The sequence below is a fragment of the Cnephaeus nilssonii genome (assembly GCF_951640355.1).
Source record: "Cnephaeus nilssonii genome assembly, chromosome: 11".
NCBI classification, from domain to species: domain Eukaryota; kingdom Metazoa; phylum Chordata; class Mammalia; order Chiroptera; family Vespertilionidae; genus Cnephaeus; species Cnephaeus nilssonii.
In genome coordinates this window covers 22,412,998-22,432,112 of record NC_137082.1, presented here as the reverse complement: position 1 = coordinate 22,432,112, position 19,115 = coordinate 22,412,998, and the positions used below count along the sequence as shown (strand labels likewise).

Sequence of the window (19,115 nt, the reverse complement as noted above, 5' to 3'; positions counted from 1 at the left end):
TTGAGAGGAGTAAATGAGTTATGACCAAGAATGTGCTTCGAAGGAATGCAGGTAAGGCTCAGTAATTGTAAGCTATTATTTATGTGTCCAGAAGTCTCCAAATATTTTGCAAAGAAAGGTTAGTTGTCCCACTGCCTTCAAGTGTTGACAACTCTGAAGTTGGAGGCTCCCAGAGCATAGGAAGTGAGCCAGCTGCCAGCACTGCCGCCACCCCAGGCAAACTCAGCCAAACGCTAACATGCTTGTGTCTTCAACACTAGGGTTAGTTCATTAGACCTCTCATGGTTCCTTTTGACCTGGCAAGAAAGCATACACGTAAACGATGCATTTAATGTAGACTTTCTTTCTCTGTTAGGGCAGGAAAGGAGAATCTTTTAAGAGCCTTTGAAGCCATGTGCCTCCAGCAGAGGTTTACTCTGCCTGCTATGCAAACCCAACTAGTCACCTGTCTGACTCTAATTGTACTAAAAAGAGGACCCCTCTACCTTACCCCCCACTCCCCATGTGTTCTCTGATTCCAACTTTGTTCTCTGAAAATTCAGGTCTCAGCCTGAGCTTAAAAAATCTGCCACCTCCCCAAAAATGATAATGAGGAAGAAAAAAAAATTCCTCTCATGACTCAATTTTTTTTTGTATTATTTAAAGACATGCAAAGCCTAGAGAAACTCCTGAGAGATGCTGTAATCTATGGCCAGCCTCGAACCCGCAGAGCTTGGAAAAAGATTCTCATCATGGTGGAGGGCGTCTACAGGTACGTAAATAACCGGAGACATTTCAACACTAAGAAGCCCACAGCAAGCTGACAAATGGGGAAAGGCTGACCTCCGCTAGCAAGAGGGAAAAATGAGTGAAATATAGATATGATGGAGGGTCCAAGCTAAGCTATGAATGTGAGCTGTCAAGCCTTGGGTCACCTGTCTCTTTAATGACTATACATATGGCAGAGCACCTTGGCAGCTGGGAAGCTTGTGAAGGCTTCTTCAGAAATATCCTCACAAGGCATTGCTGACTTGCATTGATTCTTTCTTCTACCTGTGACTGCCCATAGTTTCAAAGGCCTTTGGGGCTGGGTGATTCAACATCAGAATGCTCTTTGCCTTTACAACTCTAGTAGATGTTGCCCATGGGCACCGGGGTGGCCTTACCTGGACATGCAGCCAACCTCCAGTTGTTTGCTGATCTTGGCCAGTAGTTGGTATCAGAATACAAAAGCCCTGCTCATTTCCCTCAGCCTGAACTGCCGTTCTCCATAGAGAGCCAGGGGGTGGGGAGGGAGAATGGTCTTGGCTCTAGCCTGAGTTTTCTGTCCCCTATTGAGCCAAGCAGACAAAACACCCCATTAAAGCCTTTCGGAGATGCACTTCTACATTGCAGCTTGTGATTGAGTTTGCCTCATTCCCTGACTGGATTGATTATCAGTACTGAAATGGAAATTTCCTCCTAGCTCTCCTTCTGTTAGATACCCTAGTCCAAGAATCAAGGAAACATTATCTCAGAGTTGCTCACTCCTAAATCAATCCTCAAACAATCTTATATTAGAGGAATGGAGGAAGATGTTTCCTATGAGATAATTATAGGAAAGTGAAAAATATAAAAAGGAAGAGAATGAGGGCTTAACTTCCCAACAAGGAGGAATGTGGCCACAGAGGAGACTTGGGAACAGAAGCAGCGGGTTTTTTTTCATTCAGCTAATCTAATTGGTCTCGGAGTTCATGCTGTTCCTCTTACATAAATAAATGACAAGCAGCAGACGAAATCTGTCTCCATCCATTTTTTGGGGGAAAAAAGAAGTGCTTTCTCCAAAATTTAAAATTATCATCATCCTAGTATCATTTTTTCCCTCTAGTATTTACTGTCCCAATAGCTGGTGTTCTGGGTGTCCCCAGTGCTACTGTGGGGTTGCAAAGTTGTCATTTCAAGTTTCTAGTAGGCCACTCTCTGCATCACCTACCAGGACTCCTCAGATGCGTCCTGTTTATGAAATCTCTGGATCACCCTAGACCAGGGTAATTTCTTACCCACAACTCACCCCCACCCCAGGCACATTTGCCAATTTTCAGTCATCACAAATGCAGATCACACTGGCATCTAGTGGACAAAAGGCCAGGGATGCTGCTGAACAGCTTACAATGCACAGAACAGTCTCCTACAACAAAGGGTTGTCCAGCTTAAATGTCAACAGGGCTGAGGTTGGGACACCCTGCTGTAGAATAATTGAACTAGTCACTGGCTCTGAACTTGCTACTTTTAGGAAATAAGCTCACATTGCCTTGGGTTGTCATAACCGCAAGCATAGATCTTTCTTCCTATGAGATTTGTGCCAGCTGCCAGCCTGGAGGGGAGCCCTTATCTAAACACCTGTCACAGGGCCTGGAATAGCAGGAGGACCTATCAGCTGAGGAAGAGCAGACTGGGCATCTCCGTTAACCAGAGCAAACAAAATCCAACTGAAAATAAATAGACCTTGACTCCACTAAAGGAAAGTTGCATTTTAAGCACTTTGATCATGGCTGAAATTAAGTGGGCCACCAGCGTTTTTACTCTCAGATATTCCCATCAGTAAAAGAGAAATCACTCCAACAGCAGGATCTGTTCATGGTTACACTGGGTCTGGTCCTACCATGACCTCAGGAGGACAGGAGAGCCGGGTGTGGATTCCTGGCTCTAAGCCAGCCCAGCACTAAACCACAACTTCGCAACTTCAGCTTCTCTAGTAATGATTGACCGTTCTGTGATCCATTGCTGCATTACAGACCACACCAAAATGGAATGGCTTACACAACAATGAGCTGTGATTTCCCATGCTTCCGTGGACTATTTGGACCAGCTGAGCAGTTCTCCTTCTGCTCTGCATGGTGTAGGTTAGGGGTCATTCATTATGCTGGGTGGTCAGCGGGGGCTGGGATATCCAAACAACCTCACTCCCACATTTGGGCTCTTAGTATTGGCTGTTGACTGAGGTGCCTGGTTCTCTGCCCTTCCCTGGGGTGCTTTTTCTATCTGTAGGCTCATCTCACTCAGCTGGAGCTTCCTCGCAGCATGGCGGCTGGATTCCAGGAGAAGGAAAGCAGAAGCTGCCAGTCTTTTGAGGGCAAAGCTTGGAGCTGGCACAGTATCACTTCTGCCACACTCATTTGGTTCAAGCACATTGCAAGGCCAGCCCAGATTCAAAAGGAGGGAAAATAGAGCTTTTTCCTTCTTGACAGCAGGACTGGCTCATGTGTCCAGGGATGGGAAGATGTGTAGGCAGCCATTGTTGGTGGGAATCTACCCCAAGGGCTCCATGAACCTGGCATGTGACTTGCCATCACAGAGAGGATCCTTTAATCTCACCAGTACAGAAATATTGTCTTTAAATAAGACTATGAACTAAAAGGCTTCATTCATAGATAAGACAGTCCTCAGTACCTCCTAGGGCCTCAGTTTCCTCAATTGTAAAAGAAGGCTAGCCTAGAGTAGAGTTCTGGAACATATGGATGTTCTCATTTGATGTGGTCACCAGAAAATGAAATTATTTCCCACAGATTTTCCAAAAGGTCAGGGTTAGGAATGTGCAATCAATAGTTTACGAAATGCACTGCACTTTTTAGAGATGTACTATGAATACATACCTTGTTGATATCTACAGGAAGCCTCCTTTGAACTTGTGGCTTCTCACCATGGGCAAAGTCCTCCCACCATGGGGAGCTCACCAAAATCAATGTTTTCATAACTCTGGAAGAGAGCAGTCAGCCAAATCAGAAAGTTTCAGGCAGGTAACAGGTAGAAATGGCTAGATACCAAGGCCAAGAAGTCAGTAAGCTCAACAAAAGCAGTTGTGATCATAATAACATCAATAATAATAGTCATGTCACTACCCATCAATCATCTACATATTATTATTTACATATAGAATATAGAAGAGTCAGGATTTGCAGGGAGGCCTGGGACCTGGATTCAAATCTTGTTGTTGCTGCCTACAGCTGAGTTCCCTTCATAAGGTTCTTTTTTTCCTTCTTCTTTTTTATATTTTTATTGCTTTCAGAGAGGAAAGGTGAGGGAGAGAGATATAGAAACATCAATAATGAGAGAGAATCACTGATTGGCTGCCTCCTCCCCACTGGGGATCGAACCCACAATCCAGTCATGTGCCCTTGACCGGAATCAAACCTGGGACCATTCAGTCCACAGGCCAATGCTCTATTCACTGAGCAAAACCAGCCAGGGCCATGATGTTCTTTTTTAAGTGTTAAATGAGGTCATATAAGCTAGAGCTTGCCAAAGCCCAGCCCACAGTAAGCCTTCCACCAAGGGTAGCTTCTTTCATCATTAAATTTATTTTCAGTTGAGGAAGTTGCAACCTGGAAAATAACCATCTGTGTAGCGAAGGTATTTGCTCTTCACCCATCTTGAGGAGGGGTGTCAGAGGAAGGAACCCACATTGATTATATTTCTACTCCTTGCTAAACATTTCCCATATGCCATCTTGAGTAAGCCTCCCCAGGTCTCTTGAGGTTATTGTGAGGATGAAGACATCGAGGCTCCGAGGCCAGGACAACTTGCCCCAGGGCAGATAACTGAGATGAAACAGAGCTGGGATTCAAACCAGGTGGCCCTGCTGGGACAGAGGCCCAGTGTAAACAGGAGAGTCAGCTAATGTGTCCACATCTAATGAAGTAAACATGGAAACTACAAGGTCATCCATTTGACTTTCAGCCTTTACCTATCAAGGGCTTAGGTTCTTTATCTGTAAAATAGGACAATTGAAACTCGAAGTCTAAAGTTCCATGACTCCATGATTTTGGGTTTAAAAGTACAATAGTAATATTTTAGTATTCTGATTTGTATTTTCCTTTAAGTATTGTTTTAAAATCACACTCTTCTAATTTTGTGTCTCTGAGAAGTCTAGTTTTTGAATCATTGTGGTTGAGAAATCTCAAAATTACTAAAAAATATAAGAAAGAAGGAGAGAGGGGTCCTTAAATAATCTGAGATATAAACTAGCATAGCTGTAACACACACTTTCAAAATAAAATTAACCAAGAAATAATATCCAACCCTTCAAAAAAACACATATATAAAGAAATGCTGAAGTTTCAGAATGCCATTTTCTCTAAGGATATAAGCCATTCTTCTCATCAAAATAATGTAGGTTTAAGGATTGAGAACTTCTGTGGTAATCTCTAACCTATGCCTCTATCATTGAAATAAATAAAGACAAAGAAAAAGAAAACACTAGTTACTCTATTTTTAATTAGTCTTAGCTCTTTTTGCTCTCTCTTTCCACCTTCCTTTCTTCTATTGGGTTAATTCTTTGAGCCCACCAAAGAGATTTTTCCACCATGTAAGTTGGCAAACTACCAGTTTAATTCCCAATCCTGCCAGTGGATAATATGGTTTATATGGGGAGGAGAAGGTGGTGAGAGGGAGATTTCCAAAAGGAGTCTTGTCACTTAGCTAATACACTATGTAATAGAAAGGATATAAAGAAATTATTCACTGGCTTGCTGGTTTAAGAATAATTCAAATTCCTGCACAGAGCTTCAAATTAACTGGTGGAATTATCTTACCTGAAGTATATTTTAGTTGATTTTCTTCTATTGAAGTCAAAAGAAAACACAACTTTCCATTCAGGAAGAAAGAATAAACACTCTTCTTGTTTTCTACTTCATTTTGACAGCAATTCACAGGAATATCATAGATACCTTTTATGCATGCACCAAACTCAATATCCCTCTATAGGAAATGGTTCAATTCAAATGGGGTCACAATGAGAAAATGAAAACTTAGTGCGAGTGAATATAACTCTTTATAAAGGCTGAGTTCTCCTTAGACTCAAGTGTGCCCTGCATTAACTCCAGAAATCAGCAGTATCGTAGAGTCATTAATCTTACAGGGAGAAATATAAACCAGGTGGGCAGACTCCTAACATCAGCTAGACCAGCCCCAGCGAAGGATGGCTAATTAGCTGCCCCCAGTGTCTGCAAACTGTTCAACATTAACTCTGGCTCCTGCCAAATTCAGTTCCAGAACAAAGAATGGTTATTTGTGACATGTCAAGTTTTTTAGTATATTTGTGTTACCAACTTAAAACAGTTTAAAGATGAGAAGAAAATTCTAGCATTTTGAAGGCATAGAGCCATTTATTATATATGACACCCATATGCCTCTTTCCTAGAAGATGCAACACAGAGCATTGTCAAGGGCTCCTGCTTTCTCAAGGGAGGCCTCATCACAGCCATGTTCTCCTAGGCTCCTCCTAAGAACAGAAACAACCCAGTGAGCATGCATTCATATGTCAGACACTTTACCAGCATCATTTGTCATCATTCTTATAAAGATGTTATAAGGAGGGTCCCATCATCATGCTTATTTTACATACTAGAGACTGGTGCATGAAATTCGTGCACGGGGGAGGAGGTATGTCCCTCAGCCCAGCCTGCACCCTCTCCAATCTGGGACATCCCTCTCACAATCCAGGACTGCTGGCTCCCAACTGCTTGCCTGCCTGCCTGCCTGATTGCCCCTAACCGCTTCTGCCTGCCAGCTTGATCACCCCCTAACCACTACCCTACCAGCCTGATCGATGCCTAACTGCTCCCCTGCCAGCCCGATTGCCCCCAACTGCCCTCCCCTGTAGGCCTGGTCACCCCTAACTGCCCTCCCCTGCCGGCCTGGTGGCGCCTAACTGCCCTCCCCTGCAGGCCTGATCGTTCCCAATTGCCCTCTTTTGCAGGCCTGGTTGCCCCCAACTGCCCTCCCCTGCAGGCCTGGGTCCCCCCCAACTGTCCTCCCCTGCAGGCCTGGTCCCCCTCCCAACTATCTTCCCCTGCAGGCCTGGTTCACCCAGCTGCCCTCCCCTGCAGGCCTGGTCTCCCCCAACTGCCCTCCCCTGCAGGCCTGGCCCCTCCCAACTGCCCTCCCCTGTAGGCCTGGATCCCCCGAACTGTCCTCCCCTGCAGGCCTGATCTCCCCCAGCTGCCCTCCTCTGCCGGCCTCGTCACCACTAACTGCCCTCCTCTGCTGGCTAGATCACCCACAACTGCCCTCCCCTGCAGACCATCTTGTGGTGGCCATCTTGTGTCTACATGGGGGCAGCCATCTTTGACTACATGGGGGCGGCCATCTTGTGTGTTGGAGTGACAGTCAATTTGCATATTACTCTTTTATTAGATAGGATGAGAAAACTGAGGCACAGAACATCATATAAGTCTGCCCACATCCTCAACTTGCAAGTGGTATGGCTACAACCTAAGCTTAGGCGATCAGATGGCTATACCTCCTCCTCCTCAGTGGAAACAACTTTAGCAAGCAATTGATCTAAGAACATATTGGAATTAACTCACAAACTTATGTAAGAGAATATGGCTCTGTTTTGTCTTCATTTCATTCAAATCTGAAAACAGCCATTGAGAACAAAGCACAAATGAAGTAAGCTGAACTTCGTTAAAATTAAGAACTTCAGCTTTGCAAAAGACAGTGTCAAGAGAATTAGAAGACAAGCCACAGACTGGAGAGATAGCTGCAAAAGATATAGCTGATGAAGGACTGTTATCTAAAATTTAAACAAACTCAAAGTTCAACAGTCAAGAGACAAGCAACTTGATTAAAACATGAGCCAACGGACACCTCACAAAAGAAGATATACAGATGCAAATACACATATGAAAAGGTGCTCCATATATGTCATCAGAGAATTTGCAAACTGAAACAACAATGAGATACCACTACACACCTATTAGAATAGCCAAAATCTGGAGCACTGACAACATGAAATGCAGGCAAGGATGTATCACACCAGGAACTCTCATTCATTGCTGGTGGGACTGCAAAATGTGCAGCCACTTTGGGAGCCAGACTGGTAATTTCCTACAAAACTAAACATACTCTGATCTACAATCCAACAATCATGCTCCTTTGCATTTACCGAACAGAGTTGAAAATGTGTGTCTACACAAAACCCTGCACATAAATCTTTATAGCATCTTTATTCATAATTGTCAAAACTTGGAAGCAACCAAAGTGCCATTCAGTCTGTGAAGGGATAAACAAACTCTGGTACATCCAGACATCGAATATTATTCAGTCTTAAAAAGAAATGAGCTATCAAGCCATGAAAAGCTGTGGGGGGGGGGGGGGGAACTAAATGCACATTACTAAGTGAAAGAAGCTAATCCAGAAAGGCTACATAGTGTATGATTCCAACTATATGACATTCAAGAAAAGACAAAATATGGAGACAATAAAAAGATTAGTGGTTACTATGGGTTGGGGTGGGGGTAGGGGTGAATAGGCAGAGCACAGTGGACTCTAGGGGCAGTGAAAATAATCTGTATGATATAATGATGACACATGTCATTATATATACATTTGTTCAAACCCATAGAATGTACAACACCAAGAGTGAACCCTAATGTAAACTATAGACTTTGGGTGATAATGTGTCAATGTAGGCCCATCAATTAAAACAAATGTACCTCTTTGGTAGGGGATGTTAACAATGGGGGTAGTTATGCCTATGTGTGAGTATCCACTGTGGAGTATATGGGAAATTTCTGTATCTCCCACTCAGTTTTGCTGTGAACCTAAAATTACTCTAAAAAAAATCAAGTCCTTTAAACACACACACTCCCTCCAAACCAACACCATTGGTCTGGGTAATCATACAACCAGCTGGACTGTTTTGATTGAATTTACCTAACACTTAAGTTTATTTTTAAAAAATGTATTAACTTTAATAAATAAACTAATCAGGAAGAAAGGAAAAGTTCAACTCTCTGTTTGCGTCAGTTGATTAGCTCTTGAACAGAATTGACGGGTTGCTTGAATTGTTTGACAAACTCCTTTGTGTGGTGAGGGTGCGAGTCTGTGTGTTTTCATAGAACTCCTGTCAGTGTAGTCCAAACTGTGTGCTGTGGGGACACAGCTTACCAGTGTTCTGAGCGCTGATTCAAGTCAAAAGTTCTTTTACATCCCCTGAGTTCCAGAGGTGCCATGTAAATATAAGTTACAATTAAACTTATGTATTCACTTCATATTTTTCCCATCACTGGAGAACTTGAAGTGTTTTTGCAGTTTACAATACCATGAAACCTTAAGCACGTAGGGCTTACAACAAAACAGTTTCTCTACAGCAGTGGTTCTTCAAGTGTTGTCCCAGTGAGCAATATGGGCCTCTTCTGGGAGCTTGGTAGAAATGCATATTCTCATCCCATCCCAGACTTATTAAGTTAGAAACCCTGAGGATGGGCCCAGAGATCTGTGCTTTGATAAACCACTCAGGGGATTCTCGTGCTCACTGCAGATTGAGAACCATGGCCCTAAAGGAAAAGAAAGAGGGGACACCACCGGATGCCTCAAATGAACCCCTGACTTCCAGTGAGTACAGTCTCCGGCATCCACAGTTCTGTGTTCCGCCATTTCAATTACATGTGGTAAACCACAGTCCAAAAATATTAATGGAAAATTCCAGAAATAAACAATTCATATGTTTTAAATTGCACACCATTCTGAGTAGCATGATGAAATGTCTCCATTCCACCCAGGATGTGAATTAGCCCTTTGTCCTGAGTATCCACACTTGTGTACACTTTCCGACTATCAGCCACTTAGTAGTCGTCTCAGTCATCAGACCAGCTATCAGAGAGAGAGCCCACATTCACATAACTGTTATTACAGTATATTGTTATAATTGTTCCGTTTTATTATTTGTTATTATTGCTACTCTCTTACTGTGCTAATTTGTTTATTTTTTAAAATATATATTTTTATTTATTTCAGAGAGGAAAGGAGAGGGAGAGAGAGAGATAGAAATATCAATGATGAGAGAGAATCCTTGATAGGCTGCCTCCTGCACACCCCACACTGGGGATTGAACCAGCAACCTGGGCATGTGCCCTAATGTGGAATCAAACCGTAACCTCCTCATTCATAGGTCAATTGATGCTCAACCACTGAGCTATGCCGGCCCGGCTTACTGTGTTAGTTTATAAATTAAACTTTATCCTAGATATGTGTATAGGAAAAATACATATTATATATTGGGTTCAAATTACCCTCGGTTTCAAGCATCCACTGGGGTCTTAGAATGTAGCCCCAAGGATAAGTGGGGATGACTGTATGAATAAGAGATCCTAAGATCTTTCTATTGTGCTTTAATTAATGCTATGTGCCCTAAATAAAGTTATTTTGTGAGTTTTTATTCCTTCTTTCAATTTTTGGCAGTTCAAGCACTGAGTTTAGGTCAGATGGAGCTGGCCAAATAGACAGTGGCAGATTGATAAGGATGGATCATATAGAGCAATTTAATTAAAACTAGCAAAATGCCCCAAACCCATATTGGTAATTCCAATTAAACTAGTCGTCTTTACAAATAAATTGATCAGCAATGCTGTGAGCTCCTTATTGACTTGGGAATTAGCTATAACAACTCAAAGCAGTTAATCCCACTGAATGTCAATTTTTTTTTCATATAAAATTCTGCCAGATTAGCCTTATAAGATTGAGAAGGCTGTCTCAGCCAAATAAAATATACCTTAAGAAGAAAGGAGTGGCACATCCCTGTCATCCCCGACAGGGCAGGCTGACTGACAAATACTGAAAGGGAAACTGAGGCAGAGCTTCCCAGGAGGGTACACACTAGTGACGAGCATTTCTCCTTATGCCCTAGCATGGAAGGTTCCATTGTGAATCTGCCCCAGATCGTGGCTCTAAAGAAGAAATACAAGGCTTACCTCTACATTGATGAAGCTCACAGTATTGGGTCTGTGGGCCCGACTGGCCGGGGTGTAGTGGAATTCTTTGGAATGGACCCTCAAGATGTCGATGTGTTTATGGGCACATTCACCAAAAGCTTTGGAGCCTCTGGAGGTTACATCGCTGGAAGGAAGGTAAGAAAGGGACTTCTCGTGTCTCTGTAAACCTTGAACAATCTGGGGATGCTGTCTGAGGGCTTCTCTGGGTTCCCCACACCTCGCTTGATCACGACAGGAGTTCCACAGCCAAGGAGCACCCAGAATGTCAAGGGGCTCACCCCCTGACAGTGCAGAGGAGCATGTGATGAGTAATCATATTAGAATACAACAGCCACCCTATCTGTGGACACAGGCCAAGACTGCCAAGCAGAGGATGGTTAACTGCAGGGAAGAAGTCTTAGAATGAATGTCAGTTTTGCGGACAAATGATGGGGGGATTATGTTTCTATATACCAAACCTCAGGAATGATAAGGGGGTGCTATAAAACTGTAAGTAGTGTGGTTTTGGGGCCATGAAAATACAAAGCAATAGTGGGCAAAGGTCAGATATTCAGAACCCTGTGTTATAGTGGTTTTAATCAAAATAGGAGTAGCAAGATCAGAAACATCCTTTTTAGGGGTTTTCTCTGCATTACAATTATCTCTCACAGTTTTGGAGAAGTCAGGATCAAATCTTGTCATCCTTTAATATCTATATATCTTAAAAATTCTGATCTGATGGGATTAGACTCCGTTCATTCTAGTGCCAGGGTCACCAAGGGGGTTGCCAATATAAACCAGTAAATGTTTAAATAAAATTTAGAAGAAGAGGGAAGCAGAAAAAGAAAATGAGATATTCAAACCTGGGTTTGAGGGATAAAGGAGACAGTTGCCTGGTTCATGATTATGAGAGTTTTATACAAATCCTGATAGCGCTCTCATGTAGGTCTATGCCTGCCCCAAAGAGGCTGCACGGTAGTGGTGTTGGCTCTGCCCAAGAGGGCACAGCAGGCCCCAAACCAGTGCGTGCAAGTGACATCAACAGCTTACCTAAAATTCCTAGTTCCTTGATCATTGTGACCAGCAGGAACAAGACTCCTGGTAAACCAATTAGACAGACATGGAGGACAGCTGAAAACAGTGTGGTCATTGAACACTGGAATTTAAAACAACAGATTTCATTGCGGTCCTGCCGTGAGTTGCACAAATGCTTCAAATGTTCAGCGTTTTCAGTGGCCTTTCCCCTTCACTAAGCACTACTTTTTTCCAAGCTCAAAGCATTGTTTTTCATCCTGTGGGAATTAGCCAGGTGATGCTAGAAACCTAGGGCATGCCCAGGAGCCTAGCAAACTCAGCTAAATCTGGTGCAGGGTGAAATGCTCCCTTCCTGGAGCGTGGAAGCAGTGGGACCGGAGGGTCTCAGATGCCCAAGCTGCCTTCTCCGGGCTCCAGGGCTTCGTGAGCTTGTGGTTTTGTGATTACTTTAGCAGCAGTTCTGAGCTACGGAAATGTTAACCATGCTTAACTCTTTTTTCTTGATCCAAAGGCACCTGAATAAACGGACGCTTAGCGTGTCCTTGAAATATTGTCAAATGTGTTAGATGTCACATTTTCCCCCTTAGAGTTCCTTCCTCTGATATCACGTTAAACAAAGGCTCAGGATTACCCTGAAGTAAGGACCAGCTCACAAGTTTTCTCTCACACTCTCCATCCCAAAGTCAGTAGACTATTTTAAAGGTTTATTTGCTTTTGTCTATGTAGCTTCTCTTCATTTGGGGGTACATACTGAGCAATTGTGAAAACTACTATCATTTACTTAATCATTACGCAGAAAATGTATGCCTATCTGTTCATTTTCTTGCTCTGTGCATACTTAGGTCCAGAGGACTGCATCATTCTTCCTCCTGTTCTCCTCCTCTTCCCCTCCCTCTTCTCCTTCATGTTGCCCTGCAGGCTCTGAATTGACCACTAGATGGCAGCAAGAATTAGGGAGTGTTTGGCTGAAATCCATTATAGTCTATACATAGAGGCCTTCTGCCCCAATCAGCAAGAGGCCAGTTTTCAAGACCTGAAGGGTGAGCAGGAGATAGAAGGCTACCTGAGAAAGTGTCTGATGATTTAAAAATCAATCAGATACACACCTGTCTGGGATGGTTTTGGTGAGACTGTAATAAACCCAGATAAATTATAATTTCCTTCCAGCCAAATGAGTTAATGGAACTTTTATATCTGCTTTTCTGTAGCTTTTTAAAAATTATGTTGATTTTAAATTATGTACAGTTTCAATTTAAATGAAATTTTTATTCCCCTGGACTTTTAATAAATTTATGGCAAGTTTTTACTTGGTATTTGTTTTAAACTATTTTTTTTAACTAATTATTAGTTACTAATAGGACGTAGGGTTGGGCAAATGCTAATGCTTTTGCTTGAAAAAAAATCTTGCTACTTATCTATTTAAATAATTAGAGTACAGTTTTCAGAGTTTCACCATATAACTTTTCCTGGATAATTTTCAGTATATGTCTCAATTTGATGGGTATTTCAAAATATTCAGGATTCTAAACCAATGGGTACAAAAACAACAAAATTAACCATAAAAAGTGTTCACATGCACATATGAGGACTTTACATTTGTCTGAAACCTTAATAATTTCAAATTTACTATGCTCATAGGGTTCTTAGTAAAATCTTGTGATTTGAAAATACTTGTTTGGATTCAAAAATCTAAAAAAAGATTGAATGCCAATGTTATGGTTAGTCATAGAGGGATATACATAACAGTTACTAGGAGACTAGAAATCTTGGTGGAGTTGGTCAAGGTGAGAACTATGTACATAAGCAACCAGATGCATCATGTAAGAAAAAATATTTGGAAACAAAGGGGAGAAAACATGGTTTGCTCCTAAGATAGTACCACAGAGAGTAGAGATCTTATCTTGGTTTCAGTCTTCCTGTCACAAAGTGTCCTACAAATTCATCTCTGTTTCCTGGGGTACACTGCCCTGACCTCAACCTTCTCTCCCCGCCTCAGAGAAACTGCTAAAAAAAAAAAAAAAAAGTCTCTTAACGTTCAGCAAGATTTTACAATTTTGCTCACTTTGAGTTTGGAGCTGCTCTAGATGATCTGTGAACAACTCAACTTGGAGGATTCTGTCCTTTTAAGACTTTTGAGGTGAAATGTCAGGCAATTGTCTTCACCTGTCAGAGCTCCATGCCATGAATGGCTTCTTTAAAGAATGACTGTGATGATGGGGCTAGGATTCTTATTTTTTAATTTTGTATTGATCCAGTTGCTGGAGAGATGGGTCGACACTGCAAATCCAGTTTTGGGAGTTCACGTTTTTCTCAGGCATGATCTTGAGTTCTCTTGCATGCCTGGTGCTGAGCCCTATCTTTCATAGCCTCCGCAGACTGACCAGAGGCTTGCAAATGAATGAAGCAAAGGTAGCCTTCATGATTGATAGGCTGCAGGGCTGGAATTCTGGAGGAGGGCAGTGGGAACAGCCAGCCACGTATGGAGAGAGCATCAGCCCCAGAAGCCTGTGTGCCAGACGAAGGCAGGCCCCTTTCAGAAGCCAGCTCTGCCCTGTGTGCTCAGCCCTGGCTGCGTTTAACAGCCCTTTGAAGTAAATGGGGGTCATGGAATGAACACCAAGATGTTTATTCTAAGAGTCTCCTGTCTGATTTTCTCAGAAAAGCCACCCTTGTCCTTGAACTCCAAGCCTATGGGTAGAGAAAATAATCAGGGTTTTGAACGTACAAATGGACATGGAAACTTCGGTCTAAGAAGACCTCTAACCCACCCTGAAGGAAGACACAACCCAGACCCGCCTTGCAAAAAAGACCAAAGCCAACTCTTAATTCATGGCTCATGGCACCCAATGGGGGAATGCTAGGAGGGAATTTAGAAAAAGAAAAAGAAAAACAGAAAACAAGGCTTTCCTTGATGCTTTGCAGAAGTTACTCAAAGAACCCCACTTTCTAAACCACATAAGCAAATTAGCCCCTGTCCATACACTCAGACTCTGATAGAAAGTGGACTCCATCTAGGAGAAAGAAGATTATGGGCAAGATAGGCTTAATGTTAAAAGGATATGATATTGCATTGAGGAGGCATTTGTTCTAACAGAATTCATGTGATCTTAGACATTTCTCGATTTTCTAAGAAAAGTTGAGGGTTGGGAACATTGAGAAGAGCCCTTTAGGGATCAAAGGCACCTTTGTTTTGTTTTTTGTCTGATATTTGTCAGCAATGCCCCAAGGCTAACAGAGTATCACTATAGTTTTTTTCCATAGAATGCTTGCTGTTTAGTTTCCCTGTATATCCTTCAGGGACCCTCACTATCCTTCCGCAATTCATAAAGGCCCCTGCTCTCCATTAGACCATCAGTATTTACCAGACCCCTGCTAAGTAGCCATCACTATGGATTTTCAGAGAAGTGTATAACTCTGTTCCCTGCTCTCAAGGAGGCTTCAGTCTCTTTGGAGAAATAAGATTAATATACGTGAAACACTTGATACTGATGCAATTCAATCTACTGTTCGGCTCTATAAACACTTGAATATATAAGGAATTATAACAGCCTCTCAAAAAAAAAAGAGGAACAATCCTTGTGGACTAGGAAAAAGTAAAAGTGAAGGTGGTCTTCTCTTGGTCACCTTCTGGTCCCTCCTCCCCTGTCTGGAGAGGTAGTAGAGTGTGGTATTAGGGGTGGGGACTCTAGAGTCAGACACTTTGGGTCTAAATCCTTGCTATCCAACCACTCTTTGGTTGAATTCTTTTCTGATCCTTTCTGTGACTCAGCAATCCCATCTATAAAATGGAGATGAAAACAGTACCTACCTCATAGAGCTATTATGAAGCTAAAATGCGTTAACACATGTAAAGTTTGTAAAATGGAACCTCAGCCAGCCAATGAGTTTCATCTATGGCTATATCATAGCCCTCGAACATTACTCTGCAAAATAGGGGAGCTGGAATAAAAGGACTCCAAGGAGTTTTTATATTTTGGTCCCCTCCTCCCACCCCATGCTCCCAGTTCTAAGAATCTCTAAGTTGGCAATCTATTAATACTTGTTGATAGCATCAGGTATTCACTATGTATCAGATCCTACTCTAAGCACCATATGTGTATTAACTCATTTAATCCTTATAATGACTCTGAAGTAAACATAACTATTTTCTCATTTTTCAGAGAAAAAAGTGAAAGCACAGAGAGGTTTAGTAATTTGCCCATGGTCACAAATCAGTAAGTGGCAGAGCCAGGGCTTGAACCTGAGCAATCAGATTCCAGAGCCTGTGCTGTAACTCCAAGGTCATATCTTCTTTAAGGAGACAACCCCTCATCACCTTTTTTGGAAGCACTAGCTTCTCTCCCTACTCACAATCGACTCCTCCATTGTTTGCTGAATAAGATGCAATCTGTATTCCTAGTTTTAGCACATGCCCATGCCTTTCTCCTCTTCTGCCTATATCCAAATCTACCCATCCTTCAAGACTGGACCACCTCCCTGAAACAGCCCTTTCCTGACTCCGGTCCATAGGAGCACCCATCATCCTGTCGCCTGCACCCTCCCAGGTCTTCTAGTTGGCTTCCTCGGCATCCTGCTGGGTGGCATCAGCTCTCAACAGAGAAAGGAAACACCAGCTGCTGCTCAAAAAGAAGCACTGAGCATAGAGCTAGTGCACCTGCTCTGGGAAATGGCTCTCTCTCTCTCTCTCTCTCTCTCTCTCTCTCTCTCTCTCCCTCGCTTTGAACCGTGCCCCTACCCCCACCATCCTTCAAAATGAACTTCACAAATGCCTGTGGCCAGTGCCTTAGGTCAGGCCATCATCATGCACATACTCTTCAAATAAGGTGAAAGCCAACCCAACTGTTTTTATGAGATTCACTAAACAAAAGATTAGACAGAATCAAATTTTAATTTTAAGATAAGTGGATAATACCTGCCAAGGACTAGTTTTTATACCTGTCTTCTCTTCTTGGACTCCCACATCCAGAATATAGCCCAGAGCAAAAAGGTAGGTGGCAGGGTGGGGAGGGAGAGAAAAGAGAAAAAAATGAAGGAAGAAGGGAGGAAACAGAAAAGGAGAGAAAAAAATTTAGTGGAGAATTTGAAATTAAAAGAAGAGGGGGACTCAGAGTAGAAGGAAGGAGGAAGAGACAAAAAAGGAATGGAAAAAAAAAGAATGTGAAATGAAGGAGAAGAGAGAGAGGAATTTGGGAAGAACGATGTATGAAGAGGGGACTTAGAATGAAGGGCATATGAAGGATGCAGGAAGGACAGAATGGAGCTACTAGTTCCCCTGCCCTGGGCCTGGTAGAGGCATCATATTACCAACCAGCTGTGAGGCAGGTCACTCTCTTTCCTGAAGATGAGCTATGAATGTTTACAATGCTTGTGAACAACCATGGCACCAGACCCCAAGTGAGCTAGAAAAGTGGAGCATGGTGCACAGTTCAAGGTTCAGAAGTGGACATAGATGTGGCCAATAAAGGGGAGGTTAGGAAGAGATGAGCCTGCCAAAAGCACAGCTCCCCCCAGTTCACCTACATGAGGGAACAATTGATCAGACATCTCAGTGGGATTCTAAACTGTCTTGTTATCTTAGAAGAGAAGGTGGCTGATCCTTTACAGACTCCACTGCTAATACAGAGAGCCGTCATCAGCCCATTAGCTTTTCTGCAGAACACCCTGAAGGTCCCAGGCAAGGAGCCAGTACAGGTGGGAAGATAGATGGTCTTCCCAGCTGGAACTGAACACCTCCAGATGCCAGCTCTGTGGCCCTCCTGACTGTGACTTTAGGAGCTTCTTCAGGCTCTCAGCAGACCTCCCTGGGACCTTAGGTTTGGCCTTAGGAGCCAATCATTCCTCCCACTGAGGACCAGCATTCTGTAGTGAGTCAACACTCCAAATAGTGTAGTTTCCTACCGCCCAAGGCATAACCAGAGTTTATCTGGTTCTAATCTACACTGTGGTTTAATTTCACACTTCTCCCTTCTGCCACTCTATCCCCCATCCAAGTTTCCTTTTGTTCTATATTTGTCTTTATTCTTCAAAACATAATCAATTTCACCTTCTCGCTGGAACCTTCCCTACCTACTCCAGCTAGCAAGAAGTCTCTCTCTTTTCTCTGCATATATTAGTTTATTTCTTGTTACTTTTCCTACCATTACTTTTTCATGGGCACAATGTAATGTAGTATGCACAATGGCAAGATCACATCCTATATTCTCTGGACACTCCTGAATACTAAGCCAGTGCTTGTACATACTAAATACTCAACAAATGTTTGGGAAATCATTTCTCTTTTACACATCTGGTTTGGCTTTACAGACCTCAACTCCAAAGTTGCTGCCTTTATTGTATACCTTCTAAGGTTTTGAGGGAGAAACTAAGAAGAGCAATTAAAAAAAAAAAAGTTTGGTAATGCCTATTAAAAATCGGAGCACGTTCAAGAATCAAATGTCTCATGCTATGATGAATGGGGTTGGGACAAAAAGTGACTTTCACCACCAACACTGAGACTTACTTGCCTTGTTTTTGGATTTACCTCCTTTATTAAAGGACCTTGTGGATTATTTACGGGTTCACTCACATAGTGCTGTTTATGCTACCTCCATGAGCCCCCCAATAGCAGAGCAAATCATCAGATCAATGAAATTCATCATGGGACTGGATGGGACCACGCAAGGTAAGCGGGCCTGCGGTGAGCATGGCTCCCATGAAATCCTTTCTAGACCTCTCCTTGTGTCCTTTTGCGCCATCAATTTTCCTCTTCTGTAATATATACCTTTGACTTAATGTAACTCAATTTATAAATCAAGCCATGTGTACATAAATAGTACCTAATATACATTATACATAGTACACATATGTACTAGAACTGCTGTCAGTGCACAAAAAAGGAATGCTTTTTTAAAAGCAATTAAAACTTTCTAATTTACTTCTTAATGTGATCAGCAAATTTGGATAATTTTGTGTATTAGTTGTGTTAAAAATGAAGCAAACAATGCCATGTGTTTGCCTGTGCTTTCTCGGGGCTATTAGTCAATTAATATTCTTTTTTTTAAATCTTTCTCCCCATCTTCCTTTTGTTCTTTCTTTCTGCCTTTCTTTCATGGGAAAGGAAATCCACCATTGGCCATTGAATATGGACAAACCAACACACAATGAAAACTCTCCAGCCATTTCTTTGAAATTGGGTCACCATAGCCAAAGTGTGCCACTTTGCTCAACCCAAATGAGCTTAATCTTCTTTTTGAAATATTGTTTCATCAAAACTTCTTGGAGATCTCCTTCTATCTTTCAGATATAATTCATAGATTTTTACTGCATATCATAGTGCAAATAACAGTGGTGAATTAGTCACTTCTTGATGCCAGACATCTGGCAAGTGCA

At 42.4% G+C, this 19,115-nt stretch overlaps 1 protein-coding gene across 1 annotated transcript in view; it reads left to right on the top strand.

Moving 5' to 3' along the window:
• SPTLC3 (serine palmitoyltransferase long chain base subunit 3) overlaps positions 1-19,115 on the top strand; it is a 131,293-nt gene that overhangs the window by 78,507 nt on the left and 33,671 nt on the right. Inside the window, exons 7-9 of the mRNA XM_079783757.1 lie at positions 646-751; positions 10,649-10,868; positions 18,282-18,408. Coding sequence (XP_079639883.1) covers positions 646-751; positions 10,649-10,868; positions 18,282-18,408 — 453 coding nt within the window. The remainder of the gene's footprint in view (positions 1-645; positions 752-10,648; positions 10,869-18,281; positions 18,409-19,115) is intronic.